The sequence below is a fragment of the Thalassophryne amazonica genome, chromosome 4 (genome assembly GCF_902500255.1).
Source record: "Thalassophryne amazonica chromosome 4, fThaAma1.1, whole genome shotgun sequence".
Classification (NCBI taxonomy): domain Eukaryota; kingdom Metazoa; phylum Chordata; class Actinopteri; order Batrachoidiformes; family Batrachoididae; genus Thalassophryne; species Thalassophryne amazonica.
In genome coordinates, this window is record NC_047106.1 from 114,356,938 (window position 1) to 114,372,695 (window position 15,758).

A 15,758-nucleotide genomic window follows, 5' to 3' on the forward strand; every position below is an offset into this window, starting at 1 on the left:
TGTGTCACACAACACGGAGCAGCACCCCCCCCCCGGTCTTGTTGCGCCGTCACGTGGCTCAGCAGCGCAAGCCAACAGCCATGCAGGTAGACTCAGCCTGGCCCCCTCACTCAGCGTTCTCCTCGAGTCAGCCCTTTACCTCAGGAGATTTTGTTTTAAGTTGTGTTGAGTGATTTTTTTTTAAACAAAAATGCTGATTGTGATAATAAAGTATTTTGTTGTCACATACCATGCTTGGTGAAATTCTATCCTAGGTCTTTTGGATCCTTTGGATCTATGAAGCTTAAATATGAAAAAGTATCGGTATCGGTATTGGTATTGATATCGGCGATACTGGGCCTGTATTTACTTGTTATCGGATCAATACCAAAATTCCTGGTATCGCCCACCTCTAAACAGTAGAGCGAGTTCCTCGGACTGCAAATCTGAACACTGTATTTCATTGGTGGCATGTCAACTGCACAGAATGCCACTTCAAGTGTAACAGTAGAGTTTTCGAGGTGTCTGTGAAGGCACCACAAGAATGCAGGCGCTGACTCGCTGACAGTCGATACGTTCCGCCCCTGGGCGGAGATTTGTATGATTGATGGTCAAAGACCACCTCCAGTGCGCTCTCTCTCTCTCTCTCTCTCTCTCTCTCTCTCTCTCTCTCTCTCTCTCTCTCTCTCTCTCTGTATGTAGTTCACTTCAGTCGGAGCTCCGTTTCTTCTTACGCTGTGACGGTGATGATTTGATTGATCATCGCCTCAGTTAAATACGCTGACGGAAACGAAGACGTGCCTGTGCTGAGATTTTACAGTCACTTTTAGATGTATTATCGTTGTCTTTGCTCGGTCGCTTTTCATTTTCTTTTTTCCTTCCCTTGAAAAAGTTTGCTGGAGACATCGAACCCAGCTGGAGACCGCAGATGGAAGGATTCCCAGCGGCAGCGAAGGCACCTTCTTCTTCAAGAATGTAAGATTTCTTCTCCTTTTATCGTGTTTAATTACTCACATTCCGACAGTGTGAACGCAGCAGTAACACATTCTAGACGAACTAAGTGCTTTAACTGTCTGTGATGTTTCTTCTTAAAGTTTATGAAGTTAATATTTCCATGTTTACAGGACAAACGCTGCATTGCAAAAAAAAAAAAAGTACAAGAAACTCATCGTACCAGAACTTAATGTTATTAAACAGTTGAATGTGGTTTGATTACTAAAATATATCTATAAGTGAAAGTGAAATGCTTGGAAATGACTGGGCAGAAATCTGAAAGGTTCTGTACTTTGTCTCATCACATTGTCTACTTTTGATATTACACGTTATATCAATAGATTATAATAAAAACCAAATAAGGTTCTTCTCGGTACCCACGTATTGCAGGGGCGTAGCCAACGTGAGTAAGGCCTGGTGCTCCTCCCCTCGGACCAAATATTAAATAATTCTAATCCAGTTACATTTTTTTCGCAAATCCGATTGGTTAATCGTATAAGATTTCAGACCGTATAATGGGGCAACAGTAGCAAAATATTTGATCGTTTCACATTTGGATTTATTATTCCACACCCTGACTGGTGTTCTGACGAGATGTTATTCCTGTTGAATCGCCAACCCTCTGTGCAATATTGTCGGTACGCGGAACTGTCGATTTATGTGACTAGACGCACATCTTGACACAACACTGGGCACGTGTGCTGCTACGCAGAGGTCGTAATATCGCTGTTAGCTGAGTGTGAAAGAGAGTCGTGTACCACCGCCACCGAAATGGGTGAATTTAAGCTAGCTTATGAAAGTATTTATGTGGATTCTGATACAGAATTACCATTTCACATTTGATGGATTTTCATATTTGATGGATTACTCCGCGCCCTGACCGTTGTTGGAGTGATGCTGCCTTGACGGTAAGCCTTGCCGACCAAATTACCTACAGAAAAATAATTCGATTAGAATGGGAATAACCCCCTTGTGTCTGATGATTTGCGGACGTTCATGCTGTTATACGGTTGCAAAAACAGTGGTCCCTTGTTTATCGCAGGAGTTACGTTCTAAAAATAACCCGCAATAGGCGAAATCCGCGAAGTAGCGTTATTTTTTTTACAATTATTATAGACATTTTAAGGCTGTAAAACCCCTCACTACACACTTTATACACTTTTTCAAACAGGCAGTAATATTTTCTCACTTTTCTCTTGTGTGTAAACACTCTCAAAGTTCAAACCTTAGTAGAAAAATAAGATCAACCTGTTTTCAGGCCCAAACATTTGTTTGAGAAATAAAAATAGAATGTTTTCCTATAAATAATTATGATGGCTTTTAGAACTAACAAATTTAATTTTAACAATCAACCTACGAGGTTGGACACATAAGAAATTATTAATAGTGACTAACCAGTATTTCACAGTTCATCTGACCGCACCGCTTCGTCCTGGCGCCGCTCCGTTGATGCATCTTTTTCGACTGAGTGACAATTGGTGCAGGTGTCTTTTTCCCAGTGAAGAACACAGTTATGGGTAGTTGTTGGCGCTCTTTTTTTGCTTCTGGGTGAGAAGATTCTTATAAACAGACACGCAGAACACAATGCGCGTGCTCTCCCTTCGCAGTGCCGCGACCGGCCTGTTTGATGAGCATGCAGAACACAACGCGCTGTAAAAAAAAAAAGCATGCAAAATTAGACTAAAAAAATCCAAGAAACTGCGAGGCCGTGAAAGGTGAACTGCGTTATAGCGAGGGACCACTGTATCCGTTTTACGGGCTCCGCTAAAGCATTGCTGGTAAAGCTCAATTTGCGACCATATAACCAGCACGAATGTCCACATATCATCAGACACAACAGGGTTAGTCCCTAAGTGGGGGTAAGCCAGCAATACTATTGCATTAAGATGCAGACACCAGCAGCTTTACAGAAATTTCTCCAAAAACCATCCCAGGCTACAAAAATAAAAAAAATGAATAAAATTACATAATAATAATAATAAAAAAAATATATCACAGACATGGAGACAGGGACGAGACCATAGACACACTTTCCCATTGAATTTGAATGGGAAATTTTATGTGTGTGTATATGTATATCACATACATACATATGTATGTGAGGTGCCCTGGACAGGACTGTCTTGCAGGGCACCATATATATATATATATATATATATATATATATATATATATATATATATATATATATATATATATATGTATGTATGTATGTATGTATGTATATGTATGTATGTATATATATGTGTATATATATATATATACGAGGGCTGTCAATAAAGTTACGGTCCTTTTTATTTTTTTCAAAAACTATATGGATTTCATTCATATGTTTTTACGTCAGACATGCTTGAACCCTCGTGCGCGTGCGTGAGTTTTTCCACGCCTGTCGGTGACGTCATTCGCCTGTGAGCACTCCTTGTGGGAGGAGTCGTCCAGCCCCTCGTCGGAATTCCTTTGTCTGAGAAGTTGCTGAGAGACTGGCGCGTTGTTTGATCAAAATTTTTTCTAAACCTGTGAGACACATCGAAGTGGACACGGTTCGAAAAATTAAGCTGGTTTTCAGTGAAAATTTTAACGGCTGATGAGAGATTTTGAGGTGATTCTGTCGCTTTAAGGACTTTTCACGGTGCGAGACGTCGCGCTGCGCTCTCAGGCGGCGTCGTCAGCCTGTTCAAGCTGAAAACATCCACATTTCAGGCTCTATTGATCCAGGACGTCGTGAGAGAACAGAGAAGTTTCAGAAGAAGTCGGTTTCAGCATTTTATCCGGATATTCCACTGTTAAAGGAGATTTTTTTAATGAAAGACGTGCGGACGGGTCCGCGCGTCGGGACGCAGCCGCCGCGACGCTCCGCCACAGGAAAAACACCTCTGTTGAAAGCCTTAAGGACAAGTTGGAACATGTCCTGCCTGTTAAACAATTTCTCATATACTCACTCCACTGAAAGCCATCAAAAGCCGCCTGGATTTTACAAATGGTTATCAACACGGAGGTGTTTTTCCTGTGCCGCCGCACCGCGTCGGCTGCGTCCCGACGCGCGGACCCGTCCGCACGTCTTTCATTAAAAAAATCTCCTTTAACAGTGGAATATCCGGATAAAATGCTGAAACCGACTTCTTCTGAAACTTCTCTGTTCTCTCACGACGTCCTGGATCAATAGAGCCTGAAATGTGGAGGTTTTCAGCTTGAACAGGCTGATGACGCTGCCTGAGAGCGCTGCGCGACGTCTCACACCGTGAAAAGTCCTTAAAGCGACAGAATCACCTCAAAATCTCTCATCAGCTGTTAAAATTTTCACTGAAAACCAGCTTAATTTTTCGAACCGTGTCCACTTCGATGTGTCTCACAGGTTTAGAAAAAATTCTGATCAAACAACGCGCCAGTCTCTCAGCAACTTCTCAGACAAAGGAATTCCGACGAGGGGCTGGACGACTCCTCCCACAATGAGTGCTCACAGGCGAATGACGTCACCGACAGGCGTGGAAAAACTCACGCATGCGCACGAGGGTTCAAGCATGTCTGACGTAAAAACATATGAATGAAATCCATATAGTTTTTGAAAAAAATAAAAAGGACCGTAACTTTATTGACAGCCCTCGTATATATATATATATATATATATATATATATATATATATATATATATATATATATATATATATATGTATGTATATATATATATGTATATATATATACACTCAACAAAAATATAAATGCAACACTTTTGGTTTTGCTCCCATTTTGTATGAGATGAACTCAAAGATCTAAAACTTTTTCCACATACACAATATCACCATTTCTCTCAAATATTGTTCACAAACCAGTCTAAATCTGTGATAGTGAGCACTTCTCCTTTGCTGAGATAATCCATCCCACCTCACAGGTGTGCCATATCAAGATGCTGATTAGACACCATGATTAGTGCACAGGTGTGCCTTAGACTGCCCACAATAAAAGGCCACTCTGAAAGGTGCAGTTTTATCACACAGCACAATGCCACAGATGTCGCAAGATTTGAGGGAGCGTGCAGTTGGCATGCTGACAGCAGGAATGTCAACAAGAGCTGTTGCTCATGTATTGAATGTTCATGTCTCTACCATAAGCCGTCTCCAAAGTCGTTTCAGAGAATTTGGCAGTACATCCAACCAGCCTCACAACCGCAGACCACGTGTAACCACACCAGCCCAGGACCTCCACATCGAGCATGTTCACCTCCAAGATCGTCTGAGACCAGCCACTCGGACAGCTGCTGAAACAATCGGTTTGCATAACCAAAGAATATCTGCACAAACTGTCAGAAACCGTCTCAGGGAAGCTCATCTGCATGCTCGTCGTCCTCATCGGGGTCTCGACCTTACTCCAGTTCGTCGTCGTAACCGACTTGAGTGGGCAAATGCTCACATTCACTGGCGTTAGGCACACTGAAGAGGTGTTCTCTTCACGGATGATGCGAAGGAGATGTGTTGCACTGCATGAGGCAAATGGTGGTCACACCAGATACTGACTGGTATCCCCCCCCCCCCAATAAAACAAAACTGCACCTTTCAGAGTGGCCTTTTATTGTGGGCAGTCTAAGGCACACCTGTGCACTAATCATGGTGTCTAATCAGCATCTTGGTATGGCACACCTGTGAGGTGGGATGGATTATCTCAGCAAAGGAGAAGTGCTCACTATCACAGATTTCGACTGGTTTGTGAACAATATTTGAGGGAAATGGTGATATTGTGTATGTGGAAAAAGTTTTAGATCTTTGAGTTCATCTCATTCAAAATGGGAGCAAAACCAGTGCTGCGTTTATATTTTTGTTGAGTATATATATAAAATAAATGTTAATAATAATAAATATATTAATATTATATACAAAATAATAATAATAATTGATATTAATAAATATTAAGAATAAAATAATAATAATAATTATATATAGTGCCCTGCAAGAAAGTCCTGTCCAGGGCACCTCACATACATACGAGGTCTGTGATGAAAAAAGTGGTCCTTTTTATTTTTTTCAAAAAATAAATGGATTTGATTCATATGCTTTTACGTCAGACAAGCTTGAACCCTCGTGCGCATGCCTGAGTTTTTTCACGCGTGTTGTTGACGTCATTCGCCTGTGGGCAGGCCTTGAGTGAGGAGTGCTCCACCCCGCCGTCGGAATCTATTTGTCTGAATAGCCGCTGCGGACGGCGCGCGTTGCTTTATCAACATTTTTTCTGGACCTGTGAGGGATATCCGAGTGGACACTATTCGAGACATATGCTACCCTGTAACATGATAACTAAGCATGATACATGATGCAAACTATTCCTTTTTAAAACCGTATTCACCCAACTAATAATTTGCATCACTTTTTACCAAAATTGGAGCAACTTTAACTTATGACCCCTGTACAAATTGAAATTGACTTTTGTCACTGTTCTTGCTGTTTTTACCCCATAACTCCGGAACATTCATTCACAGATAGTCCAAACTATACCTTTTTGGAATCTTTATGATCAGACAAATAATATGGAATACCTTTCAATATGATTGGAGCATTTTTAAATTTTGACCCCTGTGTAATACTTCAAAGTTCACGTGGGTACCCGGCATTTTTAAAAGAGTAATGTCTAAGGAGTATGTGTGCCAGATTTGGTGCTTGCATCACCATTTGAAGGATCCCTCAGTAAATATTCACTTATCTGCTTCACTAGTACAAACCACCAATCAAATGACAAGTATCTATTTAGACGTTTTATAACCCGGTCTAATCCCAGGGACAGCCTGTCTGGTGAAATATACAGGATGCTTTAAGGCTTGTTTTTAAATTCACGCATACATGCGGAGAGTACGTGTGGTACAGATCACTACATTTGATGGCTGTTTACTTCAACATGTACCACACATTTTATGAACCAATGTGGCTTGTGGCAGTAGTGCTGTAACCACATGTAGATTAACATTTGATCAAAAGAGAGAGGCGGGTCAGTACACGTGAGGAGTCCCCAGTCTTGATGGTAATTATTCCAGTAATTTAACAGCAGTGTTCAGGCTGTATATTGTAGAATGCTGTTCCTAACTGATCACGGCCTCAGACAACTGCTTCCTACACCACAAACATCAGCTTTGTTTACTTTATTATCTAATGTTAGTCATAAATGACTTTACAGAAGACCTAGGCCTAACTACCCACAGAGCCAAGTGATATCATGTTTGCCTGTTTGAAGTTTTATTAATGAGTAATTACTGTCTGACTTACTATCTTTCATACCTCTCATTCCTTGCATACTTACTGTGTCACAGTGAGAGATTTATAATGACTGTTTTCAAGTTCTAATTAATCTGAAAATAAGTTGTATTTCTCATGTTGCCTAACTGCTAATTTGTCCCCACCGATGGATTATTCTGTCAGTGCTAATTCTCCATGTCCTTTTTTCTTCCTTCTGATAGGGACTTGGAATCACTGAGAAGGTGAAGGCTGTTCGTGTTAAATGCTCGCTCCACGACTTCCCACCACGCAGCACCGGCTCATATAACGGCTGTTAGTTCAGAGACTGTGTCTTCCGTTTGCAGACTGTTCACCATGGCATCTAGTTTGACATGTACTGGTGTAATCTGGGCGCTGCTGTCCCTCCTTTGCGCTGCTGCTTCCTGCGTTGGTTTCTTCATGCCCTACTGGCTGCTGGGAACCCAGATGGACAAGCCTGTGTCATTTGGCACCTTTCGCCGCTGCTCGTACCCAGTGCGGGATGAAGAGAGGCAGGCCACGGTGATGCTGGAGCAGTGTGGGCGCTATGCCTCCTTCTATGGAATCCCAAGCTTGGAGTGGAGAATCTGCACGGTGGTGACAGGTGTGGGATGTGGCCTCCTCCTGCTGGTGGCGCTCACAGCTCTCATGGGCTGCTGCATCTCTGATCTCATCTCACGTACAATTGGCCGTGTGGCTGGCGGCATCCAGTTTGTTGGGGGTGAGCTGACAGTCCTTTATGTTGTTTTGTGTATATTATTACTCGCAGCCAAACATGGTCCTGCCTTCATTCACACCGTGATAGTTCTGTTCTGAACAGTGATCAAGCTCTGACTGAATCTATGCAAAGATCTGAAATTAAAAAAGGCTAAGCCATCTAAGAACAGTATCTTAATGTGGGCATTTGAATAGCATATTACTGGTGATCTTTTCAAGGCTTGATTATAGTTACAAAATGGGAGAATTTTCATAGAAAAACTGCTTTTGGTGGGTCCAGTCACAGTGACTCTATCCTTCCCAAGCCATTTGACTTTTTATCCAAATAGGAAGCAAAAGTTAAGCTTCCACATCTGGATATAGTACAGATGTGCTTAGATTTTCTCTTTATATGCTATGGATGCTACGGAAATGCATGTAAAGTGCAACAGTTGTCACTAAAATTCATAGAAGAAATGGAGAAGAACAAAGCCAGTTCTTACCTTAACCTGCATTGCCAAGCCCACCCTCAAACTTGTGCAAGGTCTTAGCAAGGTATAGCCTACATGGGCAAGTTTAATCATACTGTAAACCATCAAGTCCTTGCAGTGCTATCACACACACAAATTTTCATACACTCTGCACAACATGCTCAACACTGAATTTGTCCGAGGTCTTAGTGATGTCACTTTGTGTACCAAGTGTCACCTTTATACACAAAGTCTTTGTCAAGATATCAAGTACAGAAGGATTCTGACACTCTGCTCACTGGTTGCTACAATTGAAGAGTTCAGATGCAAAACCCAGTATCTCCAAAACCATAAATTTTTAGTTGACGCCATCATGTACTTGGCTGTCAAGGGGACCATCAGTGTGCAAAATATGAAAGAATTTGAACAAACTGTTTTCATGTTATAGATGATAGTTTGTGCATTTCCGCATAGGGTTTCCTTTAAATCTCCATTTTCAACTGCATTTTTCTCCATTTGAAAAGTAAAGTCTAAGTAAAGTTCTAAGTAAAGTTTTGAAAATGGGTTACGCCCCCTACACTAGCTTGTCGCATGTGTCTGTTGAGATCGGTTGGCGTTGGGGGTAGGGATGTGAAAAGCTAATGTTGCAATCTCAAAACACATGGTGGACTAGATGTCTCATTTCAAAACAGTTGGTTCAGTCTTTGTGGTTTTGGAAAGCCACCTCTTTGCAGGACACAGCCTGAGAAGTATGCAGCGCCTGAATTAGAACACAGCTGGTGTCATCGGGAATGAAAACTGGGACATGGAGGTGCCGTATTACTCTGATACAGCTGTGATGTAGTGTCCCCTTTAGGACAGTACTTCATCTGCATATGCACTAGTGTGTTTGTTTGTTTGTTTTCGTCTTAGATCTTTTGGTATATCCTGTTGCCTTTAGTTATGGTTGTAATTGACTTCAGATTTGAGTTGATATGTTGTCATGAATTAAAATGACATTCGTGAGGAGACGAGGTGGCATCATGACAATGAAAATTCTTTCTTGGTTATCAAATCTGCTGATGGCCCAGGTGAGCCTGTCTTTCCTCAGTTACTCATTTTCACAAGAGATAAACATTCACACAGTGATTTGTCTGTCATCTTTGTTGTGTTTGAATGTTGGGGAAGTTTGGTTAAAAAAAACCTATGACACATTTCAACATGGAAAGGGAGGAGGAGTTCTAATTTACATTAAAGATAAATTGCGAAGATAAATTTAATTGTAAAGTAATTGAACTTAATACTCCTCTTGAATGTCTAGCCTTAAATATAATTTTGTCACCATCAATGAACTTTAATGTTGTTGTTAACTCATACAATTAAGCAGTTTGAGGCTTACAAAGAAACAATATGGTATGGGGATTTCAACATTAATTGGACTGAAAAAGCTTGTAAACAAAAACTTAAAACAATCATGACAAAATTTAATTACCATCAAATGATTAAAGGGTCCACCAGGATCACCCGGCAGTCAAAGACCCTAATTGACATGGCATTTACAAACAAAAATGAGCGCATTATAAAAACATATAATTTAATAACGGGGCTATCTGATCATAATTTGACTTTGACTGCTAGGAAGCTGACTAAAAAGAGACTTTGCTACTTTGGTAAATTAAACAACAATGAAAATGACATGAAATCCTTTATCCCCAAATCCAAAATCCCACAGTTTGAAAGGGAACTAAAACATCTCAATTGGGAACATATTTTAGCCTTGGAAGACATTGTTGAATGCTGCAATTCAATCACTGCAGCAATCACTCAATTAGTTAATAAATTCACCATTCAAAAAAAGTGCAAAGGAAAACATTCTCCCATGGCTAAATAATGATATAAGGAAACTCATGAAAACGAGAGATCTTGCCTTGAAGAAATCACTACAGTCCAAACTCAGCATAGATAATTTTACTTTTAAAAGCTTGAGAAAAAAGTAGTGAAAGAGCTGAAGAAAGCACAAGCTTCCTATTATACAAATCTTATAGGCAATTCTATGGGCAACAATAATTCTCTTTGGAAATATTTGAATAATCTGACGAATTTTTGCCAGCTTGCACTCGGCCGAAACGGACGCATTTTTCTCTTCTCCCTCCCTCCTTATCTTTCCTGCTTCTGTGGCGTGTTGTCTGTGAGGCTGCAGCTTTGCTCTTCTGGAAAACGACAAAAATGGATCTGTTAAAGTGGTCTCTGAACGCAATTGACACTATTTTTTCCACAAGACATTCGGGGGCGGAGGACCCGACCTGTCCTGCCGGGACGCATGTGATGGGTTACGTGATGGACTCGTGGAGGAGATGGCAGGTCATGTGCCTTTACACGCTTTCTGTGGAGGATGTCGAAGATGTGTATATATTTGGCTTGGTGGTGACTGGCTTTCTGCTGTGTGGAGCGGGCATGGCGCTGGTTTACCGGAAAATTAAGAAAGTGGAGGCAGCATTAATTGGGCCGTTCAGGCTGCCCTACATGATTGATTTGATTGGGAAGGCAGTGGCTGCGCAGTCAGTGGGTGTTAACTGCACGCTGGAAAACATCTCGGGCAGGATTGCAGCTCTGGAAACCCGCTTTGACCGTCAGTAAAGACCACATCCTACATTCAGATGTATTGAGAGCCACTCTGTTCTCAGAACTGTGGAATCTTTCAGGCGTCTGCTAATCTGGTTATTCATTTGGCTTCCCCAAACACAGCTGCACTTCAAGGCTGCTGTAATAAAAAACCTCCTCAAGAAGATCAACACTTAAGCCTCGCTCCCTGGTCATCCCCCTCCCCTCAGCTTCTCCAGCTCTGACGTTGACTGTGGACAGTGGACTGCTCAGGGCTGAGCCCCTCCCCCTTCCAGGATTGTCGGACAAGGCCGTTGACGGCGCCTAATAGGCTGCCTCCGGAGTGTTCTGATAAACTGGACCTTCAAATCTCGGTTGTCGTCCTGCGTCTTTGTTTGTCTGTGTGATTATTGTTTTTCTGTGCTGATGGGGGTTTTTTTTCCTCATTGCTGCTGTGTAACGCAGCGGCTATGAGGGTTTTTTTCTCTTTCTTCCCTCGTGTGTGCTTTTTATATGTGTTTATGTACCGGGCCGGCCTATGTGTGTTGTGTGTTATGTGTGATTCGTTTGTTATGGGTCGGTCTTGGTTTGCTCAGCCCTGCTGTTGACCAAGGCAGGGATGTACATCTGGAGCTGGTCCCCGGGCGCCTAATGGCGACTTCTGCTCCTAATTGGCAATTAGGATGGGTTAAATGCAGTAGACACATTTCATTGTGCAGGGAACATGTTCTTTTGTGCATATGACAATAAAATTCTTTTGAATCATTTGAATCCTTTTGAATCCTTGAATAAAACAACCAAGTCCAAAGGAAATAAAGAATTAATTGTGAATGGCAAAATCATTAATGAAAACGCCATCATGGCCAATGAAATTAATAAGCATTTTGTACTATCAATAGAAGAACTAATAAAAGATTTTGAGAGAGCCACATTTGAAAGTGAATCACTACAGTCCTCTTCTGAATACTTTTGTCTATAAGAAGTGAATGAGACTGAAGTATCAAAGATTATCCAAAAACTGTCCAACTCCAAAGCAAATGATATCTATAATATAAATTCCTGCTTTCTCAAACGTTACAGTAACTTGTTAGTTAAACCTTTGACATACCTTATTAATTTGTCCATTAGAAAATGTAAATTTCCTTCAGGCTGGAAAAAAACTGTGATTGTCCCAATTTTTAAATCAGGAGTCCAGGACTCTATGCACAACTACAGGCCGATAGCAATTTTAACTGTATCGTCAAAACTTACTGAAAAAGTTGTGGCAGCTCAACTGACTGACCACTTGGAGGCCAACCAGCTCCTCCACCCACAGCAGTTTGGTTTTAGAGCAGGGTATTCAACTGAGATCGCCAACTGCTACTTCATAGAAAACATTAAAAATTCACTAGACAAGGGTGAAGTGGTAGGAGCTGTGTTTTTGGATCTTAAAAAGGCGTTTGAAACAGTCAATCATAGCCTCCTTTTAGCCAAAATGTCCACATTTAACATTTCCTCAGAGGCGATGCAGTGGTTCACCTCTTTCCTGCAGGATAGGGAGCAGTGTGTGAGAGTGGCCCAGGACAAATCCTCCCTGATAAACATCTCGATGGGAACCTCAGGGCTCCATACTGGGACCACTGCTTTTTGGTCTCTTTATAAATGACCTTCCACTATCTTGCCCAGGTGTTCGCTGCCAACTTTATGCGGACGATGCAGTTTTTTATGCACCCGCAAAGACACCAGAGCAAGCTGCAGATGTTTTATCTGCATGTTTGGCTGAGGTTAGTCAGTGGCTTTTCAAAAATCAGTTAGTCCCTAACCTCACTAAAACAGTGTCTATGTGCTTTTCAATCAAAAAACAAAAATTAGAACACAATTTTAAAATAGTTTTCCAAAACAGCGAAATACAACAAGTAAATGAAATGAAATATCTAGGATTGGTCCTTGACCCGCAACTAAAATTTGATGAACACATAAAGAAAATATCCAAAACAATACAAAGAAATATAAATTGTTTTAGACTTATCAGGCACTTCATTCCAAACCAGGCGGCCCTGCTGTACATGCATGGGATGATATTCTCTCATATTTCCTATTGCATGACAGCATGGGCCCAGGCAGCTCCCTCAGCCACAAAGCGCATTGGTTCACTTTACAATCAAGCAATCAAAATTATGGACAGAAAACCAATCCGTCATCACCACTGTCAAATCCTCCACAAACATAACTTATTGAGTTTTGACAGTTTTAGCAATTTCTGTTATCTAAAATTAGTTTTTAAATGCTACCACAATTTGGCTCCAGAACCACTTAGGGAATTTATAGGGAGACCAAACATCAGCAGGACAACAAGAGGTAGCTTAAATCAAAACTGTACCATCCCCAAGTGCAGAACCTCGTTTGGACAGTCAGCCTTTTCTTACAAAAGCTGTAAACTCTGGAACTCACTGCCCACAGATATTAAGGCCATCAGTGAGTTGAAAATGTTCACCTTTAAACTTAAATCTTGGCTTAAATCACACCAAAACTGTACCCACCAGTAAACATATGAGAGTGAATGAATGAGGTGAGTGAGATGAGAGTTTGAATTGCACTGTTGTATTTATTATAGATGTTCAAATGTAAATTAAGATGTTTTTTAGGTCGTGTTAGAGTAGAAAAGCCTAACCAGGGACGGGAATTGTAAATTAGCACTTGTTGCTATACTCTGTATGCATCACATCAGCTACAAGCTTTGATTTGTAGCTATCTCTGATTGTATTGTCCCTGTCAAATAAACTAATAAATAAATAAATAAATGTTGTTGTATTGAATTTAGCTCTTTTTTCCAGACATGGGGCCAAATACAAAAGTATTTGTATTTGAAAATACTTAAATACATTTTTTGGAGTATTTGTATTTTCTGATTTTGAATTCAGAGTATTTGTATTTGTATTTCAAATACATCGCCGATCCCAAGTATTTCCAAATACTTTTACAAATACTTTTTCAAATACTTTTCAAACTTGGGAATCTCTTGTGATAGTTTAATTATTGCCTGTGATATTATAATAGTGAATTTGTGATAAAACATTCAATCCTTTACTTCTCAGTAGTATTTGGTCATGCTATTTTCACAATAAATTGTCAGCGGTTTATCAGTTTTTGTGTTGATTTGTTGTTTATAGTTCATAGAATGTATTTGTATTTGAAATACTCAAAATATAAAGTATTTGTATTTGAAAAAGTACAGAGTATTTGTATTTGTAATTCAAAAATCTAAAGTATTTGTATTTAAATACAATGTAAAGTATTTGACCCCATGTCTGCTTTTTTCCTTTTTTGTTTTTGTTTTTTTTTTTAAGTCTAAAAGAGTTGTACAGTTGCAGGAGAAATATTCAGTCATTGTATTGTGTTTTTGCCAGAATTCCATTTTGATCTGTTTTTCTGATCAAATCTGGTCGGGTTTTCAGGTTGATTGTGCTCAAAAAGTTCCATTAGTTTTGTTCTGCTGACTTGTATGTTGAAGACGTGTACATTGGCTAAAGAAGCAAACTGTGACCAAAAGGTCATTGTTTCAGTCTCTGCCAACACAGCAAAATCTGGAAAACTCGTCCTTTGCTTGTTTACACTGAACCAAACAGAGGTGATATAATGTGCCCCCCCAACTGACTGTGTGATTTTAAGCTAACATGCTGGCTTTCCCAAATCAAAGGTGTTAGGTAAACCACATTGTTGTTTTGTATGAATTTTATAATGCATGTGTTTAGGGATGGGAATTGATGAGATTTCATAGATATCCATGACATTATTAATTCTGCTTATTGGTCTAATTGTTTATCAATTCCTGATCAGTGTGGGAAAATGTCGGCCTTCAGTTGTTTTTCTTGTTGCTTCATGATTCCATTCGGTTCCGGTTCATGAGGTCACGATTTGATTCAAAATCAAGCTTCAATTCAAAAACAAATTTTTCATTCTGAATCAATTCAGGACATACATTTGCTAATTTCTGGATCTAGTCAAGTGTGTGCAGTGTGCTAAGAAAGGTGTATGACAGTATGATGTACCTTGGCTCAGTTACATCTGCATCATGAATTGGAGGCCTTTGGTTTCCACAACACTGTAGAGGTGCAGGTCTTTTGAAGTTTCATTTTTTGCACATGTGGAGTTGGCTGGAAGTTTGTTAAAATGGGCGGCTGCTTCTTTAAACTCAGGGTGATAACGTGCTAAATGCACTTGAGCATTTGTTGTGTTTCCACAATACTTGTCTTTCATTTTGCACAGCTTGCATATAGACTTGATCATATCGAGCTCCTTCTTACCCGAGACTGTAGAATCCAAAGAGCACCAAAACACTTGCTTTTAGCGTTGGTGGAGCGAGTGGAACGTCTTGCATTTGTTGCATTTCCATGCTAATGACGAGCTGTGCTAATTCGCGAGCATAGCGCAAACTGTTGTATGGAAGTCAAGAGGGATGCATGACAGTATCTCTACCCATATGGAAAATAAATAGAAAAACCTTACATGAAGTTACATCAATTCCAGTAATAAACATGTGTTGTGCTTATAAGTCTCAGTTTTGATATTACACATATCTACTAAGGATTCTGTATGTGGAATTACTATAAACGCAACACTTTTGGTTTTGCTCCCATTTTGTATGAGATGAACTCAAAGATCTAAAACTTTTAGAAAAAATATACAATATTACCATTTCTCTCAAATATTGTTCACAAACCAGTCTGAATCTGTGATAGTGAGCACTTCTCCTTTGTTGAGATAATCCATCCCACCTCACAGGTGTGCCATATCAAGATGCTGATTAGACACCATGATTAGTGCACAGGTG

At 40.3% G+C, this 15,758-nt stretch overlaps 1 protein-coding gene across 1 annotated transcript in view; it reads left to right on the top strand.

Moving 5' to 3' along the window:
* Positions 1-652: 652 nt before the first annotated feature.
* LOC117508646 (LHFPL tetraspan subfamily member 6 protein) overlaps positions 653-15,758 on the top strand; it is a 193,922-nt gene continuing 178,816 nt past the window's right edge. The window contains exons 1-2 of the mRNA XM_034168444.1: positions 653-954; positions 7,406-7,923. Of these exons, the coding sequence (XP_034024335.1) occupies positions 7,539-7,923 (385 nt within the window). The 5' untranslated portion in view covers positions 653-954; positions 7,406-7,538. The remainder of the gene's footprint in view (positions 955-7,405; positions 7,924-15,758) is intronic.